Source organism: Acanthochromis polyacanthus, chromosome 19 (genome assembly GCF_021347895.1).
Source record: "Acanthochromis polyacanthus isolate Apoly-LR-REF ecotype Palm Island chromosome 19, KAUST_Apoly_ChrSc, whole genome shotgun sequence".
Lineage (NCBI taxonomy): Eukaryota > Metazoa > Chordata > Actinopteri > Pomacentridae > Acanthochromis > Acanthochromis polyacanthus.
In genome coordinates this window covers 6,106,089-6,123,873 of record NC_067131.1, presented here as the reverse complement: position 1 = coordinate 6,123,873, position 17,785 = coordinate 6,106,089, and the positions used below count along the sequence as shown (strand labels likewise).

The 17,785-nt window shown below is 41.8% G+C and overlaps 1 protein-coding gene and 1 non-coding gene across 10 annotated transcripts in view; one reads left to right on the top strand and one right to left on the bottom strand.

Annotated features, from left to right (window-relative positions):
* Window positions 1-38: 38 nt before the first annotated feature.
* Window positions 39-120, bottom strand: trnal-aag (transfer RNA leucine (anticodon AAG)). The gene has a single exon. It is a non-coding gene; the product is annotated as a tRNA-Leu (tRNA).
* A 3,791-nt stretch (window positions 121-3,911) lies between these two features.
* eef2k (eukaryotic elongation factor 2 kinase) overlaps window positions 3,912-17,785 on the top strand; it is a 235,678-nt gene continuing 221,804 nt past the window's right edge. For 2 of the 9 annotated variants that reach the window (XM_022189885.2, XM_051939414.1), the window contains exons 1-12: window positions 3,917-4,190; window positions 4,706-4,962; window positions 5,432-5,494; window positions 6,604-6,704; window positions 13,059-13,119; window positions 13,210-13,247; window positions 13,931-14,102; window positions 15,933-16,082; window positions 16,159-16,291; window positions 16,379-16,506; window positions 16,799-17,018; window positions 17,113-17,177. In XM_022189885.2, coding sequence (XP_022045577.2) covers window positions 4,717-4,962; window positions 5,432-5,494; window positions 6,604-6,704; window positions 13,059-13,119; window positions 13,210-13,247; window positions 13,931-14,102; window positions 15,933-16,082; window positions 16,159-16,291; window positions 16,379-16,506; window positions 16,799-17,018; window positions 17,113-17,177 — 1,377 coding nt within the window. In that variant the 5' untranslated portion in view covers window positions 3,917-4,190; window positions 4,706-4,716. Of the gene's footprint in view, window positions 4,191-4,702; window positions 4,963-5,431; window positions 5,495-6,603; window positions 6,705-13,058; window positions 13,120-13,209; window positions 13,248-13,930; window positions 14,103-15,932; window positions 16,083-16,158; window positions 16,292-16,378; window positions 16,507-16,798; window positions 17,019-17,112; window positions 17,178-17,785 lie in introns of all 9 variants that reach the window. The other 7 variants (XM_022189890.2, XM_022189887.2, XM_051939418.1 and 4 more) reach the window with 6 other exon arrangements.

Below are 17,785 nucleotides of genomic sequence, written 5' to 3'. Positions count from 1 at the left end.
AGTTCAGGACATATTGTACACTGAGTACGAAAAATTATTGGCAGCGGTGGGATTCGAACCCACGCCCCCGAAGAGACTGGAGCCTTAATCCAGCGCCTTAGACCGCTCGGCCACGCTACCACGTTGAGACTTTTCTGAACACGTGATTATATTCGCAGAATTCGTCACACTGTCAGCATAGCAATAAATATAGATGGACCAACGTGGATTATTGCATGAACGTTGGCTTTACTGGCCAGAGTATATATTATAGTGATGCTACCAGACCGTGGCATTAACCGTGGTACCTCACAGTGGCATTAACCGTGGTATCCCCTAAACCAGGGGTTGGCAAGTAGATGTGGCTTCGGGCCAAAATGTTTGTTGTAAACAATCGAACAGCGGGCCAACCTGCGGGGGGCGCGGGGCGATACCGCGAGCAGCGGAGCTTCTACAGCTGATCGCCGCTGCTTGGGACACACGTCTCAATTCTGATCACAGATGTATTAAAAATGACTCCCGAGACACACATATGTTTTGCACACACTGTTGCTCAGTGAAATCTGGCTGGTACAACCGTGTCCGACCAGTAGCGCAAACGCGGAAATGCCCGGTAGCAGCCGACCACGCGAGTTTCCTGTGGCGGTGACGGACTGGCTTGGCTCCGTGCCAAATCAAATTTTGAAAATCATCTGGCTGGCCAGATATTATTCCTGACGGGCCAATTTTGGCCCTCGGGCCGCCAGTTACCGACCACTAAACAGTGACATTAACCGTGGCATCTCGCCTAAACAGCTGTAAAAGTACTGGCATTAACCATTGCATGTTCCCCAAACAGTGACATTAACCGTGGCATCTCTGCTGGCATCTCCAGAGGCCACTGGAAATGCCGCTGCGGCAGTGGCATCTCGCCCAAGCAGTGGCATTAACTGTGGCACCGCGGCGGCGCCACAAAAAGTGTCACTGCACAGTGGCATTGACCGTGGCACCGCAGCGGTGCCACAAAAAGTGTCACTGCACAGTGGCATTAACCGTGGCACCGCAGCGGTGCCACAAAAACTGTCACTGCACAGTGGCATTAACCGTGGCACCGCAGCGGTGCCACAAAAAGTGTCACTGCACAGTGGCATTAACCGTGGCACCGCAGCGGTGCCACAAAAACTGTCACTGCACAGTGGCATTAACCGTGGCACCGCAGCGGTGCCACAAAAAGTGTCACTGCTCGCTGCCAGTGCCACAAATCGGACCTGCTGTCTCTCGATCTCTGTGGGTTAAAGGCTCAACACCACAACTCAGTCCCTGACTGTATGGGTTCAAGATAAGAAGTAAGTCCAAGAACAAACCGCTACTACATGTCTGTAGGAACAGCAGGACAGAGAGGAGCGAATGTGAGAATGTGTTAAGGCATAAGTTCATAAGATAAACCTGTGTTGGGAAAAAATGAAGAAGAAAAAAAGGAAAAATAAGTATTTTAGTTACATGAGTTTACAATTTTTAAAAGGGGTTATCTCCATTCTTTTTCCTTGTGAAATAGTATTTTTTCCAACCAAAACATCCAAAAATCCTTCAAGGGAAACAACATGAGAAGGAAAAAACGTTTGTTGAAAGTAGTAGGAACTCACATCAGAGATGAGGGGTCATGAGTTTATATTGCTCAATGGTGCAGAGTCCATCCATCCATCCATTCTCTATACACAGCTTTATCCTCACTAGGGTCGGGGGGGGGGGGGGGGGGGGGGTTGCTGGAGCCTATCCCAGCTGACTCAGGCGAAGACAGGGGACACCCTGGACAGGTCAATTGTGCAGAGTCACAAGTCAAAAAGATCGGCTAACGTTGTTTCAACGAACTAAGTAGGTGAAGAAGAAGAAGACAGTGGAGCAGGCTTGTCTATTGCTGTTTCTGCCACAAAAATAGTAACATAAATGCAGCAGTAGATGGTGCTGTTGGTTTACTGAGGTCAGCAGCCTGCCACAGATCCAAGCAGTCACACTCCTGGCCAAAATGTTTATAAGAATAAGATCCCTACCACAGTATTACTGGTCAGATAACATAACCAGAGTTTTCAGTTGTTGCCTTGAACAGTCGGTGCCCTTGCACTGCCTGTCCTTGGCACCATCGGTGCTCGGACCCTAATAATAAATAAATTCCTTCAAGAATACAGTTTTAAAACGTGCATTTAGATGTCAGTTATATTTTGAAGGATTATTTGATTACATGGATGACTGCACTGTAATGCCAGAGAAGCACTGACTCAAAATTTAAATTTTTCATTTTTATAGCAAAAAAGGTAATTTGGCAACCTGATATAAGTAGTGTACTTTGGTATTCATGAAGCGTTTAGTAAAACATAACAAAGCCACAAAAACTTGTTGTAGAATACATACAGTACACTTGCTTGTGTCAGTTGTGAAGACGCAATATGCAAAATCTATTTATTTACACAGAAAATATTGAGAAATATTAAAGAAGAAAAAAGAATGCATGCAATATATGCAAATAATAATCATACTGTGATTACTTTGACAGATACTGCAGTTGCAATATGAGTCATGATCTTCGTGGAAATGCTCATTTTTGCATTTTTTCCCTACTGAACCAAACATGAGAATGATAACGTGATTTTTGGTGCACTTTGTACCAAAAAAACATGTACCTTTATTATCCAGAAGGTATAATTTTAGGACGGGGTATCTCTGTAGCACCACAATGCTTTATTTATATAAGTATGATAAGACACATTTTACATTTATTTAACAAAAAGCACTTCCTGTGATTCTGATATTGCACTAATGGATGTATTGTGATTTTGCTAATACTTTAGGATCACTATTGTCAGGTTGGCTGGTTTTTGGTACATAATTCAAAGGATAAAAGGTTTCTTCAAAGCAAGTATTGCAATTCACCCGTAAGTGAAACAAAAGCAAATGCAGCACATAGGAACTACTAAAAGGTAACAGCTTGAATTTATTGGAAGGAGAGCCTTTTGAGATGTAGCGTCTTACTTTCAAGAGGGTCCTAGAAATAGAAATTTGGAGCACATGCAGACACAACATTACATAACAAACACTACACATAAACGGACAACTTGTTCAACCTCTTCCACCCCCGCACCCAAACCTCAGCTATTTAAAGATAACAACCAGAACACAACAATCACATCAGGCAGTTGGATTTCTAAATATATGAAGCATTAGTGCATTTCATTTAGTGTTATTTAAACGTGACAGCTGTTCAGATTGTGCCAATTATCCATCCATCCATCCATTCTCTATACACCGCTTTATCTTCACTGGGGTTGCAGGGTATGCTGGAGCCTGTGTGCCAGTTATGTGGTTGTGAATGTGCGAAATGGCACAGTAAGTAGTGTTTCACTGCCAAGCTGGTTTTCACTATCTGGGAAATTGTGGTGGTGTTTTGGTGTATAACATTAATCACTGACAGGATACAAATTACAAAAAACACATTATTATTATATTAGTGTTATTGTTGTTATTGATTGTACAGATTTAGTGGTTGCCTCTGTTTTTAGATATAAATATGTTACTAACTAGAAGAAAATATCATGTAATTAGTATGCAGTAACTGACTAGATGTCAAAGTAATCGGACCCAACCCTGCAAGAAAATAGCTTCATGTTTTTCCACGAAGCAGTGTACTGATGCAACTGATACTAGTGACTGCAGGAGCTATAATTCATCCCACGCTGCGTTCAAATGCACCTCCGAAATCAAAATTAACCATTTTCGCTATTTGCTTTGACGCATCATTCGTTTTTATACTCTCAGTTAAACATCTATGTTTTTGTTTGTTTTCATCTAATTTTACATGGATAATTAGGAGTCATTTAATACCGCAGACTCCTCTTTAATATCGTAGGTTCATGTTGTAGTTTAGTTCTCCGATAGCCATGAATGCAGCAGCGAGTGTGGGCGGAGCCAGCAGGCAGCAGTGCTGTACGTGCAGCCGGAGCTCGCTGAAGTGGTGGACGGTTCCACGGGAACACGAGCTCGCTGCCAGTCACGTCCCAGGATCTTCAGGACACCGTGGAGAACCAAGACCGACCCATTCCGGTCTGGGAGGAGGACTGAGCTGCAGCTCCTGTTTATTCAACCTCCAACTGAAAGCCGAGAGAGCAGAGGAAGGAGCGGATCTAGTTTTCACATGCTGTCAAGATAAAGGCATTAGAGGTGTCACTGAATTCGATTACAAGGTCAGTTGTTTATTTAGTTCCTGCACATAATAGTTACTAGTAGATCTTAATACAATGATTTAAAAATGAATTATGTATGGGTAACCTCAGTGCTGCATGCTGTAACACAATGTCCCACTGTTAGCTGCTGCATGTTAAGTGAGGGAACATTGCACTTGTGTTGGGGTTTGTTTTCCTCCCTGCTAACCAGCTGCAACGTTAATACTCACAAAATTACCTCTGATTACAAGGGAATGGACAAGTTCCTAAAAAACATACATCTATGTAGGCTTTTTGCATTTTAATAGTGTTTGTTTTGATTGCATTTTACAGCCGCAGGCATCATGTTCTGCAGTGACTTCCTCACAGTACAAGCACAGCCATGATGCAGAGTTGTTTTGTGCACGTACTAATGTGGCTTCCACCGCCTGCATCCACGTCACATTGTCTCTTCTGTGGCTCTGCTTTCCACTCACTACACAAGGCCTCACTGTCCTCTCAACCCTGTCACTCTGCTTCCTCTCCTGTCTAAGCAGCTGCAGACATCATGGAGGACGAGCTGATGTTCAGCATGGAGGAGGACGGCAGCGCCAAGAGACCCCCGGTGCAGAGGAGCGTGCACCAGCTGCGGACGTCCTCCCTCAGCGATGCCAACGCCAGCGACAGCGATGACGACGACCACTTCATCTGCCCCATCCTGGACGACTCCGCCAGAGAAGTCTGTCACTACTTGAAGGATCTGGTTTACAGTCGGCAGCTGTCAAACTCTCCCAGGGGCAACTTCATGTACAGGGTGAGCTGCCCGATGTTGCAATCAAGTGCTGGAGGGTTGTTTAGTGATGTTCAATATGCATCATCATAACCTCTAAGTTCTGCAATGTTCAATGAGGACAGCTCCTGGCCTTATAAGGACAGATGATCTGTGCATGCCTGCACAGCCGCCCCACTATGTGTGTTACATGTAAGTGTGTTTACTCTACATCTGTAAGTGGAAAGCTGGCCAGCCACATGTTAAATATACTCCCCCACAAGAACAGGAAGCACCGGAGATTGGTTTTCACCTCGTGTCATTACGTTGTGTGTAAACACAGCTCAGAGCCTGGCTTTCTCCTATCAGCACTGAGCGCCGGCCAACTGTTACGATGAATGACCCTGTGAGGTTATTGTGTCGTGATCTTGTTTAAAGCATCTAGGTAATTAATGCTGTTTGAAGTCGTGTTTGCTGACGAAAGGTCGCTCGTTTTCTTTACCTTTCTGCATAGAGCGATGAAACAGACACAGCGGCAGAGCCTCGCTCGTACAAGGTTTTGTCTGAGAAAGCACGGGTATGTTTCAGACCAGACTACATAATCCTTCCCTCCCTCTTCACTGGTGATCATCCATGCTTCAGTTTTCCTCACTTTACTCTCTATATTCCCTTTCTTTCACTTTTTCTAAAGTGTCCTTTTACTCTTCACCAGTATTGAGTTCCCATGACTTTGCTCACTGATGCGCCCTAAAACTGCATCCTCCCTTCCTTCGCTATGCTTTCCTTTGTTTTCCTTTTATTAATTATTGCAAATAACACCAGAAAACTGCACTAAAGCAATGCAATTTCATTTTTATCCCAGATACAGCTCCTTAAAAGTTAGTTTTAGAGAAACATCTCCTAAAGCAATCGTCATTAAATTATATTTCTGAAACAAAACGATCTCTACGTCTGACAGCACGTGAACACAATCTGTTACTTGACAGACGTTACACTCTCTTCACACTTCCCTTCAAGTAAATCACTCTAAATTTAAACACGTCTCCTGTACAGCGACCGGTGAAGTACGAGGCAGACGTGTTGCTGTCCAGTATAGCATGCAGAGATCGAGGGTTTCAGTTACCTTCTGACGTATTTAGATCCGTAGTGACGCCTGATTCACGGCTCTATGAAGAACGTTATTTTGTGAAAAGTGCAGACGGCATCAGAACTTTTGGTCGCGTTCATCTTTAGGAAGCTGTAAATGATTCCTTGGAGAAAACAACACCTCAGTTAACCCTCTGTTAATACACTCAGTGTGCTGCCTGCTTTGAAATCCACTTTAAATTTCTTTGTCAATCATTAATCCATTCTGTGACCTCATCCTCAGTTGAACTACTTTACACCTGTGTGTCCCTGATTTTTTAAAAATTCTTCTAATTCTTCCAAAAAAAGGAGGGAAAAGTGTTCAATGCAGAAACTAAGAACTTTTATGTGTCATTTAGTGAGAACAGTAGAGACAAAACATGCATTTATATTGGAAACAATAGCACAAACAGGCCTGGAATTAGCAATTTAAACTGTTCTGCATGCAACAGCTTCCCTCCTTTCTTCCATATGTTTCTGCAAACCTCTTGGGGAAGCTGTTTTTTAATTCCTCTTGCATAAAAACAAACACTGACTGCAGATATTCTTTTTGGGTGACAGGCGGCATGGCTACACGCGATCGCAAAGGCCAAATCCATGCCCGACCCCTGGGCTCAGTTTCATCTGGAGGACATCGCGACTGAGCCGTGCATCCGTTACAGGTAGGAAAGACTTGCTGCTGATGAACTGTTTTCACAGCAGGTTTAACTCGTCTGTTTGACCGTGAAGACACTTTGTCTGTCCGTCCAATTAGGCACAGCCTGTCCCGGCTCGCACAATAACAGGAGCCTAAAAACGGCTTACCTGAGTGGAATGCAGTTGTTTTAAGGGTTAACCATTATGTGAGGGCTTTTCTTGTGTTAGAAAACAATGATTTTTAGCCTTACACAGCAAAACCTTAAAACAATAACCCACAGATAAAACACCAGAGCAATCATATTTCCATGCACCTTATCCAACTATTTTTAGATTTATTGCTTTTTGTGATGTTCCAGTGATGGTCACTTCAGTCTTATTGTATTGTTTGTTATATAGGAGCTTAAGAATCGAACCAAAGCTGCATTAATTGATGTTTTAGCCACTTTGGAGCAATGAAATAAGCTAGAAATGCAATTTTTGACACATTATCACCCTGTCATGCTGATATTTTAAACATGTTTGCAAACAGTTGCATATTTTTTACATTCATTTCAACGCCTGCGAGTAATCTTCTCTCTACTTTAACCCTCGTGTCGTCCTGCAGGTCAAAATTGACCCGTTTTAAAGTTTGAAAATGTGGAGGAAAAAAACATGTTTTCACAGTGACACTTCAACATTTTTGGGAAATCTCTGAACTTTTTTTGGTGGAAAAATTTTTTTTAAAATGTTTCTTTAAGAACATTCACAGCGAATTTCACTGGATTTTGGTTGAGTTTTGTGTGAATGTTCTTAAAGAAAATATTAGAAGTTTTACTGATATTTATGGAATCACTTTAGATATTTTTTAGGATTTTTTGGGAAGATTTTTACTCATTTTTTGAAAATATTTCCAAGAATTTTCTTGGCAAATTTGTGGGATTTCTTTAAAAAATAGAACTTTTAAGGGAAAATTTTAAGGAATTATTGGAATTTTCTTCCTGAAGGTTTTGCAAATATCTGGGGATTTTTTTTTTTTTTGCTGAATCTTTGGATTTTTTTCAGACAAGGAAACAATATTTTTTGGGGCCCGTAAATGAGGACAACAGGAGAGTTAAGCTCCGTTTTGAAGATATCTGACCATTTCAGCTGCTAAATTCTGTAGCTGAAAACAATGTAGAGAAAAGCAGGAACAATAAACCTGTCAAGTTTTGATATGTTGTGACAATAAGCTAAAAAGGAGCTGCAGAGGTGGGTGTTAATCCTGTGGTTTTCTACTTACATAAGCAACCACTTATGTCTCATCTGTTGTAAAGACAATTGCACTGATAGGAGCAGCTTTAAATGATTTATTAGAAACATACTGTAGGAGATTAGCTGCGTCCCTCTGGAAAACTCACTGATGTGGCGGGAGATCTCATTTCACATCATTGGCTCATATCTAGGGCAGTGGTGCTAATCTGAACTGTTGACAAACATTACCATTGACGATCTTTGACACATCCAGCTCTTTTTATTATCTCATACATGTCTGCCCTCAGATATTAATACCTATGCAGCCCCTCGCAAAAACGTCTCAACCGAGGGAGGCGGCAGACTGAATGGACGTGGGCAGAAAAGCAGCAGGAAGATGAATTCTTGCTACGTAACACACTCAGGGTTTGTGTCTGACTGCGGTGGGAGGAGGGTTGGTCCGGGTCTGGCATTTGCCCTGGCGTTCTCTTTTCATGGGCTAATTTTACCCACATGAAACCTCACTCCTGTTTGCCCCCCGCGATAGGAGCTCTGAGGAATGAAAGTCTTGGTACGCTGTGTTCCCGGCCTCTGGTGGCTTTTTGGCAGAAAAGAGAGAAGGTTAGATTCCGGAAAAGAAACAAGGCAACGTTCTTGTGGGTGGAAGTCAGGTTTTAAATGTGCAGACTTGCAGCTGCAGCCACAGTACATGAAGTATTCATTAACCCAGGATACACCCACACAGACCAAACAGGCACACTGACCTCGTAGTACGGCGTGTACACCGACATTTATATCGTGTTATCTAAGCATAACCAGAAATACAAATGGCCTCGATCCAAAATGGGTGCAGTCAAAATGTCAACAGCCTCCTTATTTCATTCTTCTCTTGAGGAAACTCAATGTGCCTCCATGATGAGACCGGATAATAAGCTGTAGACTGTCAAACTCTTCCTCTTTGCAAACATGAGCTGGATTGGAAAGTTCTCGAGCACTTTTAGGAAGTCAATAGTAATAAAAAAGTTTAGTTATCTCTATGTGCTGATGTTTGTTGACCGCTAGAGAGCAAAGGAATTAGAAAAGTGAGTGACCTATTCTGGAACAGGTGGAATAAAAGAAAACATTAAGTGACTTTTATCTCAGCAGAGCAGGGTCACATGGTCTGAAGGGTGACATAAAAATGACCCACAGATGGAAAGTAGCTCAGCCGCTCTGCTGAGACCAGACACTTTTATAGACAGCAGATTTACAATCGATGTTTCCCTATTTCCATATTTATCTTTAATTGTTTAGTCAAAAAACAACCCCCAGAGCCAAAACTGACATTTTTGTCCAACCAGCAGTGCATAATCCAAATATGTTCAGTTAACACTGATATAAAAGACAGAAAAGACACAAATTCTCTTTTTTTAAGATGGTGGATCGACCATATAGATCTGGTTTAAAGGTTTATTGATTATCAAAGCGGTTGTCCAATGACTGATGAGTACTGTTCAAGAGTATTGACACGCCATAGTGGGATTAGGGTTTGCTGGTTAACTACAAGTACATTTTTGGTCTAGGACCAAAATACATCAGAGACCTCCTGACTCAGTATGAACCACCCAGACCACTCAGGTCATCTGGATCAGATCTTCTAGTTGTTCCTAGAGTAAAAACCAAACACGGAGAAGCTGCATTCAGCTTCTATGCCCCATATATATGGAACAAACTCCCAGAAAACTGTAGATCAGCTGAAACTCTCAGCACATTTAAATCCATTCTGAAGACGTACCTGTTCTCAGCTGCTTTTGATTAAAGTATTTGAAATCATTTTAAATATTATTTTATGACAGTTATTTTAAACAGCCCTTGTTTTCTGACTCTTGTTTTTGATCTTTTTACTGTTCTGTTTTTTAATAATTGCCCTTGTTTTCTGACTTCTGTTTTTGATCTCTTTACTGTTCTGACTTTTTTTTTTAATGATTTCATAAATGTTTTCGTTTGTTTTTCTTTCTTTTAATAATCATCATCCTCTGTTCTTAATGTCCTTGTAAAGCACTTTGAATCGCCTCGTTGTTGAAATGTGCTATATAAATAAATTTGCCTTGCCTTGCCTTGCCTTACAACAGAACAGACGTTATAAAGCAATGAAGTTCGCAGTATATTGTAAATTCTGGGCAGAGAGAGAGTTGAGTCACGACACAGAAAGCTTCTGAGGTTGTTGATGCTGTTTGCTGAATGTTATCCAACTTTTCCTGAAGGACTCAGTGATGTTGACAGACATTTTTGGGGGACTGGATCAAGTTGTTGGACACAAACATCCGGAGCATTCTGAACTATTTCAAGGCTTTAGCTGACATGTCAGCATCCAGCACACTAACAGCTCATTCTTATCTTTCTCTTGTCATCTGTGGCGGTGTGTCTTTTAAATGTACACACGTGGACAAAATTGTTGGTACCCCTCAGTTAAAGAAGGAAAAACCCACAATTCTCACTGAAATCACTTGAAACTCACAAAAGTAACAATAAATAAAAATGTATTGAAAATTAAATAATCAAAAACAGCCATTACTTTTGAATTGTTGATTAACATAATTATTTAAAAAAACAAACTAATGAAACAGGCCTGGACAAAAATGATGGTACCTCTATAAAAGATTGAAAACTATTTGACCAGAGTGACATGATTAACTCAGGTGTGTCATTTAATTGACATCACAGGTGTTTCCAAACTCATAATCAGTCAGTCTGCCTATTTAAAGGGAGACAAGTAGTCACCCTGCTGTTTGGTGAAAAGGTGTGTACCACACTGAACATGGACAACAGAAAGCGAAGGAGAGAATTGTCCCAGGACATCCGAAAAAAAATTATAGACAAACATCTTAAAGGTAAAGGCTATAAGACCATCTCTAAACAGCTTGAAGTTCCTGTGACAACAGTGGCTCATATTATTCAGAAGTTCAAGACCCACGGGACAGTAGCCAACCTCCCTGGACGTGGCCGCAAGAGGAAAATTGATGACAAATTGAAGAGACGGATCGTTGGAATTGTATCCAAAGAGCCCAGAGCAACCTCCAAAGAAATTAAAGGTGAACTCCAAGGCCAAGGTACATCAGTGTCAGATCGCACCATTCGTCGTTGTTTGAGCCAAAGTGGACTTCATGGGAGACGACCAAGGAGGACACCACTGCTGAAAAAAACTCATAAAAAAGCGAGACTGGAATTTGCAAAAATGCATGTTGACAAGCCACAAAGCTTCTGGGAGAATGTCCTTTGGACAGATGAGACCAAACTGGAGCTTTTTGGTAAGGCACATCAACTCTATGTTCATAGACTCAAAAACCAAGCATGCGAAGAAAAGAACACTGTCCCTACGGTGAAACATGGAGGAGGCTCAGTAATGTTTTGGGGCTGCTTTGCTGCATCTGGCACAGGGTGTCTTGAAAGTGTGCAAGGTACGATGAAATCTGAAGACTATCAAGGCATTCTGGAGAGAAATGTGCTGCCTAGTGTCAGAAAGCTTGGTCTCAGTCGCAGGTCATGGGTCTTCCAACAGGACAACCATCCAAAACACACAGCCAAAAACACCCAAGAATGGCTGAGAGAAAAGCGTTGGACTATTCTAAAGTGGCCTTCTATGAGCCCAGATCTGAATCCCATTGAACATATGTGGAAGGAGCTGAAACATGCCATTTGGAGAAGACACCCATCAAACCTGAGACAACTGGAGCTGTTTGCTCATGAGGAGTGGGCCAAAATACCTGTTGACAGCTGCAGAACACTCATTGACAAATACAGAAATCGTTTAATTGCAGTGATTGCCTCAAAAGGTTGTGCAACAAAATATTAAGTTATGGGTACCATCATTTTTGTCCAGCCCTATTTCATTAGTTTGTTTTTTTAAATAATTATGTTAATCAACAATTCAAAAGTGATGGCTGATTTTGATTATTTAATTTTCAATAAATTTTTATTTATTGTTACTTTTGTGAGTTTCAAGTGATTTCAGTGAGAATTGTGGGTTTTTCCTTCTTTAACTGAGGGGTACCAACAATTTTGTCCACGTGTGTAGTTCCCCTTTAAGGCATCCTATTGTTGTCACCGGCCTCAAGGAGTGTGTATGTGCTGGCCACACCATCTGATCATTGTCCTTTGATGCCACGCCTGACGAGCTTGTAGGGCTGACCCGAATAGTGGTTTCTGGCCTCCGAATATTCGGGCCCTATTAAAGACGAATGTCCGAATATTTGTTCCGAACCGTAACGTCCGGGCGAATATTCTGATACCAAAATTAATATCCGGATACCGCCGTAGCGAACGAGTATTTGGGATATTCGGGTCCACCCCTACGAGTTTGTGGATTAACTCGGTAGTTAAGAATTTGTCACCAGCTGAACACTTCAAAACTTTTTATTGAGGTTATTTTGACAGATATTGCGATTTGATTTGCGATATGTATACACTACCGTTCAAAAGTTTGGGGTCCTTGTTCGTGAAAGAAAAGCATTTTTTTTCAGTGAACATAACGTTAAATGAATGATAAATCCAGTCTAGACATTGTTAATGTGGTAAGTGACTATTCTAGCTGGTACAGAGGAACATTTCCAGCAACCATCACTCCTGTGTTCTAATGCTACATTGTGTTAGCTAATGGTGTTGAAAGGCTCATTGATGATTAGAAAACCCTTGTGTAATTATGTTAGCACATGAATGGAAAACATGAAATTTGTCTGGGTGACCCCAAACTTTTAAACGGCAGTGTGTATTTTTTTTTAAAGACAAGTTTTAGGACAGTATTCATTGTTGTACTTTCACATGAGACACTATAAAGATGCAGCTGTCACACAGGAAACCACTGACAAGACAGCTGAGACTCTGAAACCGACATGCTCTGTAGAGTGCACCAGAAATTCAAGCCTTTTTGCATTGTTTCAAATTGCAATTTTGACTTGAAATTAACCAATTGTTCAGCCTTTTTTATGGGCACTGCAGGTCTGACTGAAAACTCTTTGTACACCCCCTGTCAAAAGTTTTGAGACGGGTTCTCATTCAAATGAATGAGAACCCGTCTCAAAACTTTTGACAGGGGGTGTACTTCATGAAATAGATTTGATCTTATGAGCTTAGTGAGCTTTCACAGCGGTACATTCAAGCACACTTAATTAATCTGAAGTTCACCTTTACAGGTACAACGCCGTCACAGGAGAGTGGGCCCAAGACCAGGTCCACATCAAGATGGCTGCCCAGGTATCACGTCTCTCTACAAAACTTGTCTGTAAAGCCTTGCAGTGCCTTTTCTCTTGTCTAATTTATTCCATCCTGTCTGGTTTCTCACAGCCGTTTGGGAAAGGGGCCATGAGGGAGTGCTTCAGAACGTAAGTTTAAATATTCCTCTAAATTCATCTCTTCTCGTTGAGCGGTTGTTGCCCCTGTGCTGTAGTGGCTGAGTGTAAACAAAGCAGAGGAATTTACATCTGTTAGATTGCAGCCTAGAGACAGTTCAGGTCCACATTCCTGACATTTCTTCCTCCGGCCTCCATGACGCTTATTTTTAACTTCTCTCATAGTTCCCTGGATGTTTATCATTTGGGTAAAATAGTGTTTGGGGTGAACGCTGTGCTGCCGCTTCTGCATAACAGAGCAGCGTGAAAGCGGAGAAGTGAGATAATAGTGCATTTGTTACTGTTTAATCCTCAGTTATGTGGGAAATGTACAAGAGAGGCATCCATCAACACTACTCCCACTTCTGCTGTGTGTCACATGCAGCGTCCCACAGAAAAAATCCTCTGTGATTAAATAAATGTCGCTGCCCCAACAAGCCCGAACATGTAAGGTCCTAAAAAAAGAAAATTCTGCTTTATGGTATGTTGTTACTGCTGGATTTGTACTTGAGTGGCAGTTTTTCTTGGAGCCGGTGCTGTGATTAAAAACGGCTTTAGTTATGTATTTTAATAAGCCTTTATAGCTGCAGGCCTGTTTTCTTCAGCTGCAGCGGACTATTAGAGTCATGTACTGTAAACAAATGGGATTGAAATGTTGCTCATTCATTTCCTTGCAGGAAGAAGCTGTCGAATTTCTCACACAGCAGCAACTGGAAGTCGGCGTCCAACTACGTGGCCAAGCGCTACATGGAGACGGTGGACAGAAATGTTTACTTTGAGGACGTGAGGCTGCAGATGGAGGCCAAGCTCTGGGGAGAGGAGTACAATCGGCATAAACCGCCCAAACAGGTACAGCTGGCAAAATAATATGGACAAAATCAGCAATTATCCCTCAGAAATACACTCCTCTAATCCTTAATGAACATTTCTAGCTTTGATACTGGGATGGAATGAACAAGTGTTATTAATTAGTGAATCATTTTGAGACATGAAATGGCACAGAATAGTGAAAAAGAACCGGAAAACTTACATTAAACAGCGTGTGTGCATGGAAAATATCTAAATAGTTACTGATTACTTTTTATTTTATAGACTAACAAGTACACTGACTAATCATTAGGATAAAGATCTGAATTTGCATCAGATGCTCCTCTTGATAGAAAATCATGAGCTGCGCACGATTAATAGTTTCCATTCTAAGTGCAGTACTTCAGGAGAAACTCCTGAAACTACACCTGCAGCCAGATCAGCAGCTAAAGCAGATTTATTTGGCGTCTTGACCTCATTTTCTAATCAGATTAAGTCAAATCGGTGCGGGTTTCTCATGTGTCTTGCAACAGACAAAATGAGCAGGACTAAAAACTGTCTTTTTGCTGGAGGTAACACGGTTTTTCTGTGTTTTTAAAGCATTACTGAATTAGAAAAAATATAGAGCACAATACAGTCTTTTTATGAGTGGCAGGGTTTGTCAACTCAAATAAATTTTGGTTGAATCGATGAATGGACGTACGTGAAGTTAAACAGCAAAAATGTTTGTTTCATTTATATTCATCTGCATTTTTCATCAGTCTGCTACTTTCACAGATTACAGCAAACTCAAAGTGGAATTACAGTGATTATATTCAACATTTTAAGACTTTTTTGTAAACTCAAAAACTTTCAATGTGGTTGAAAAGTGTCCTATTATGGGATGGCTGCTATGTTAGCCGGTACCAGGAGCGTTGTAGCTAACATATGGAGCTCATAAGGCATAACGAAGCTTTCGTTAAATGTCTAAACCTACCGTTGTTGAACTGAAACCAGGACGGATTCATAGGACTGGACCCGAATATCCCAGTATTCGTTCGCTGCGGCGGTATCCAGATGTTAATTTTGTTATCCGAATATTTGTGTCCAGGAGACCAGACGAATGGATCCGAATATTCGGGCAGTCTCCGCCATCCCCCCATTGGATGTTACGGGGCGGAACGAATATTCGGATATTCGTCTTTAATAGGGCCCGAATATCCGGAGACAGATTCAGTAGATTATTTCTCACCTCAAATGCTTTCAGAAATACTTTTTGCTGAACAATTTTTGTATTAAAAGGGAAAGTTTGCGACATTTCTGATTGACTCAGTGCCTCCTGCGGCTCTTCATCACGGCTGCAAACAGACTTTATGCTCCTTACCGCCACCTACTGGTCTGGAGTGTTCATCAGTGTTACTAGAAATTAGGGAAACGTGTGATTAAATGCGTTATTTTTTTAACACGTTATTTTTTCTGTAATTAATTAACCGACATTGCCAACCCTAATTTTTACACACAGATGTTTGTGAGTTTGTTCCAGGTCTTATGTTGAATTTTCTGCATCATTATTGGATTCTTGCCAATGGTTTTATTGAACTGTTTCGTCAGTGTGTCAAAAATAGCACTGAAATATGTGCAATATTTTAACATTTTAACACACTCTAGGTACATTGTGAATATTACCATCTATTTCTAATAATTTCTTCCAGCTTCTTTTCCCTCCTTCTTTCCTTTAGCACATAGAATCATTAAATCTCTGTTCTTAAACACCGTGACATTTGCCCGTCTTGCTGCCCTTCATCTAGCAAAGGAAAGCCCTCTGCTGTAAACATGTCAGCTAGAAACTGCTGTTCATCTCTTTCTAAACATCGCTCCATTTACAATCCTCAGGTGGACATCATGCAGATGTGTGTGATGGAGATGACAGAGCGACCAGGTAGCCCTCTCTTCCACCTGGAGCATTACATCGAGGGAAAGTACATCAAGTACAACTCCAACTCCGGCTTCGTGAGGGACGACAACATCCGGCTCACTCCGCAGGTAAACAGCTTCGCCTTTTGGTATTAATACACACTCAGTCAGTAGTCAGATATAATCTTAAATGTCTGTCCATCAGGCCTTCAGTCACTTCTCCTTCGAGCGGTCGGGCCACCAGCTGATCGTGGTGGACATCCAAGGAGTCGGAGATCTTTACACCGACCCTCAGATCCACACAGAGAAAGGGGACGACTTTGGAGACGGAAACCTAGGTAGACCTCCCTTTGACAAGCAGCTGCTACGTGCATAGAAGTAGCAATTATTCTGCTAGTTAAGTTCTGATCAGACCTGTGTTCCAGGTGTGCGAGGGATGGCGCTGTTCTTCCACTCCCACATGTGTAACAAGATCTGTAAGAGCATGGGCCTGACGCCTTTCGACCTCGCCCCTGCAGAGAAGACGCAGCTGGATGGCACCAACAAACTGCTTGTAAAAACAACACTTTGTTAATGCTACATAAAGTGTCAGCGAGGGCCTAAACTCAGAAACTATTGCATAATAATGAATGGAATAGGGAAGAAACGTCCCTAAGAATTAAGAGTGACAGAAAAGACACAGTAGAGAGAAAAGAAGGAAAATGGTCTCAGTTCTGCTTTGTTATGATTTTAAACCTTCTCTCTCATTCATCTGCAGAACTATCATAACACATGTTCTCTATCTAAGGTGTGTTCTGCTCGTTCTGCCATTTATTGATGCTGACTTTCACCTTGTTTTCTTTCAGAAGTCGGCCCAGACGATGCTGAGGGGCTGCGAGGAACCCTGCGGTTCTCCTCGTGTTCGCACCTTCTCAACCGGACGGGCGCCTCCGTTGTTGTCCCGCCTCTCCGAGACTTCGTCTGCAGATGAGAGCATGAGCGACGTGGACTCGGCCCCCTGCTCCCCCCTCATCCTGCCCTGCTCCCCGCTAGCTGCAGTCGGATCTATGGGCAAGTCACACACCGGTACATCCATAAGATTTTAATACTGCTCGACTTGACTGGATGTAGCGAAGCGCAGCATCTGGCAATAGTTTCCTGTTTTTACGGCATTTTACAGGTTTGTCTTTTGCTGGAATGAACGAGCACGAAAGACTAAACCATAGCAACGCAGGTGAACACAAGGTGAGTAACAACTCAGGCTCTAAACAGCACAAGTACACTGTAACCACGAACAAGTATGCAAAATGGGATCAAGTGAGAAAAAAAAGGAAACTAGAGCGGCAACCAATGGTCAGTTAGTCACCTATTAAAAAAGAAAAGCATTCAGAGAGCGCAGTCCTCCTCCAAGGCTGTCCATTCCCCAATATGGCACTGTCAGAAATGCAGCATTTCTTTAAATTTCGCAGTGATACAGAAATCTTTATCAAATCTATGGATCCAGACTACAAGCCATATCACTGCCAAGATCTAATCAGTTGGTCACTCGGTCATTTCTGACCTTCCCTGAATATTTCATCCAAATCTGTTAGTCCATTTTTAAGTAATGTTGCTAACAGACAGACAGACAGACAAACCAACACAGATAGTCACATATTTTGATGATCCATTGGCTAGTTTCAGTAATTTGTAAGAAAAAAAAGTCACAATTCTCTGATTCCACCTTTTTAATCTCAATATTTTCTGTTTTTTTTCTTCTCCTCTGTGACAGTAAATTGAATATTTTTGCGTTGTGGACAAAACTAGACATTTAAGGACGTCATCTTTGGCACTGGTTGACATTTTTTCTGACA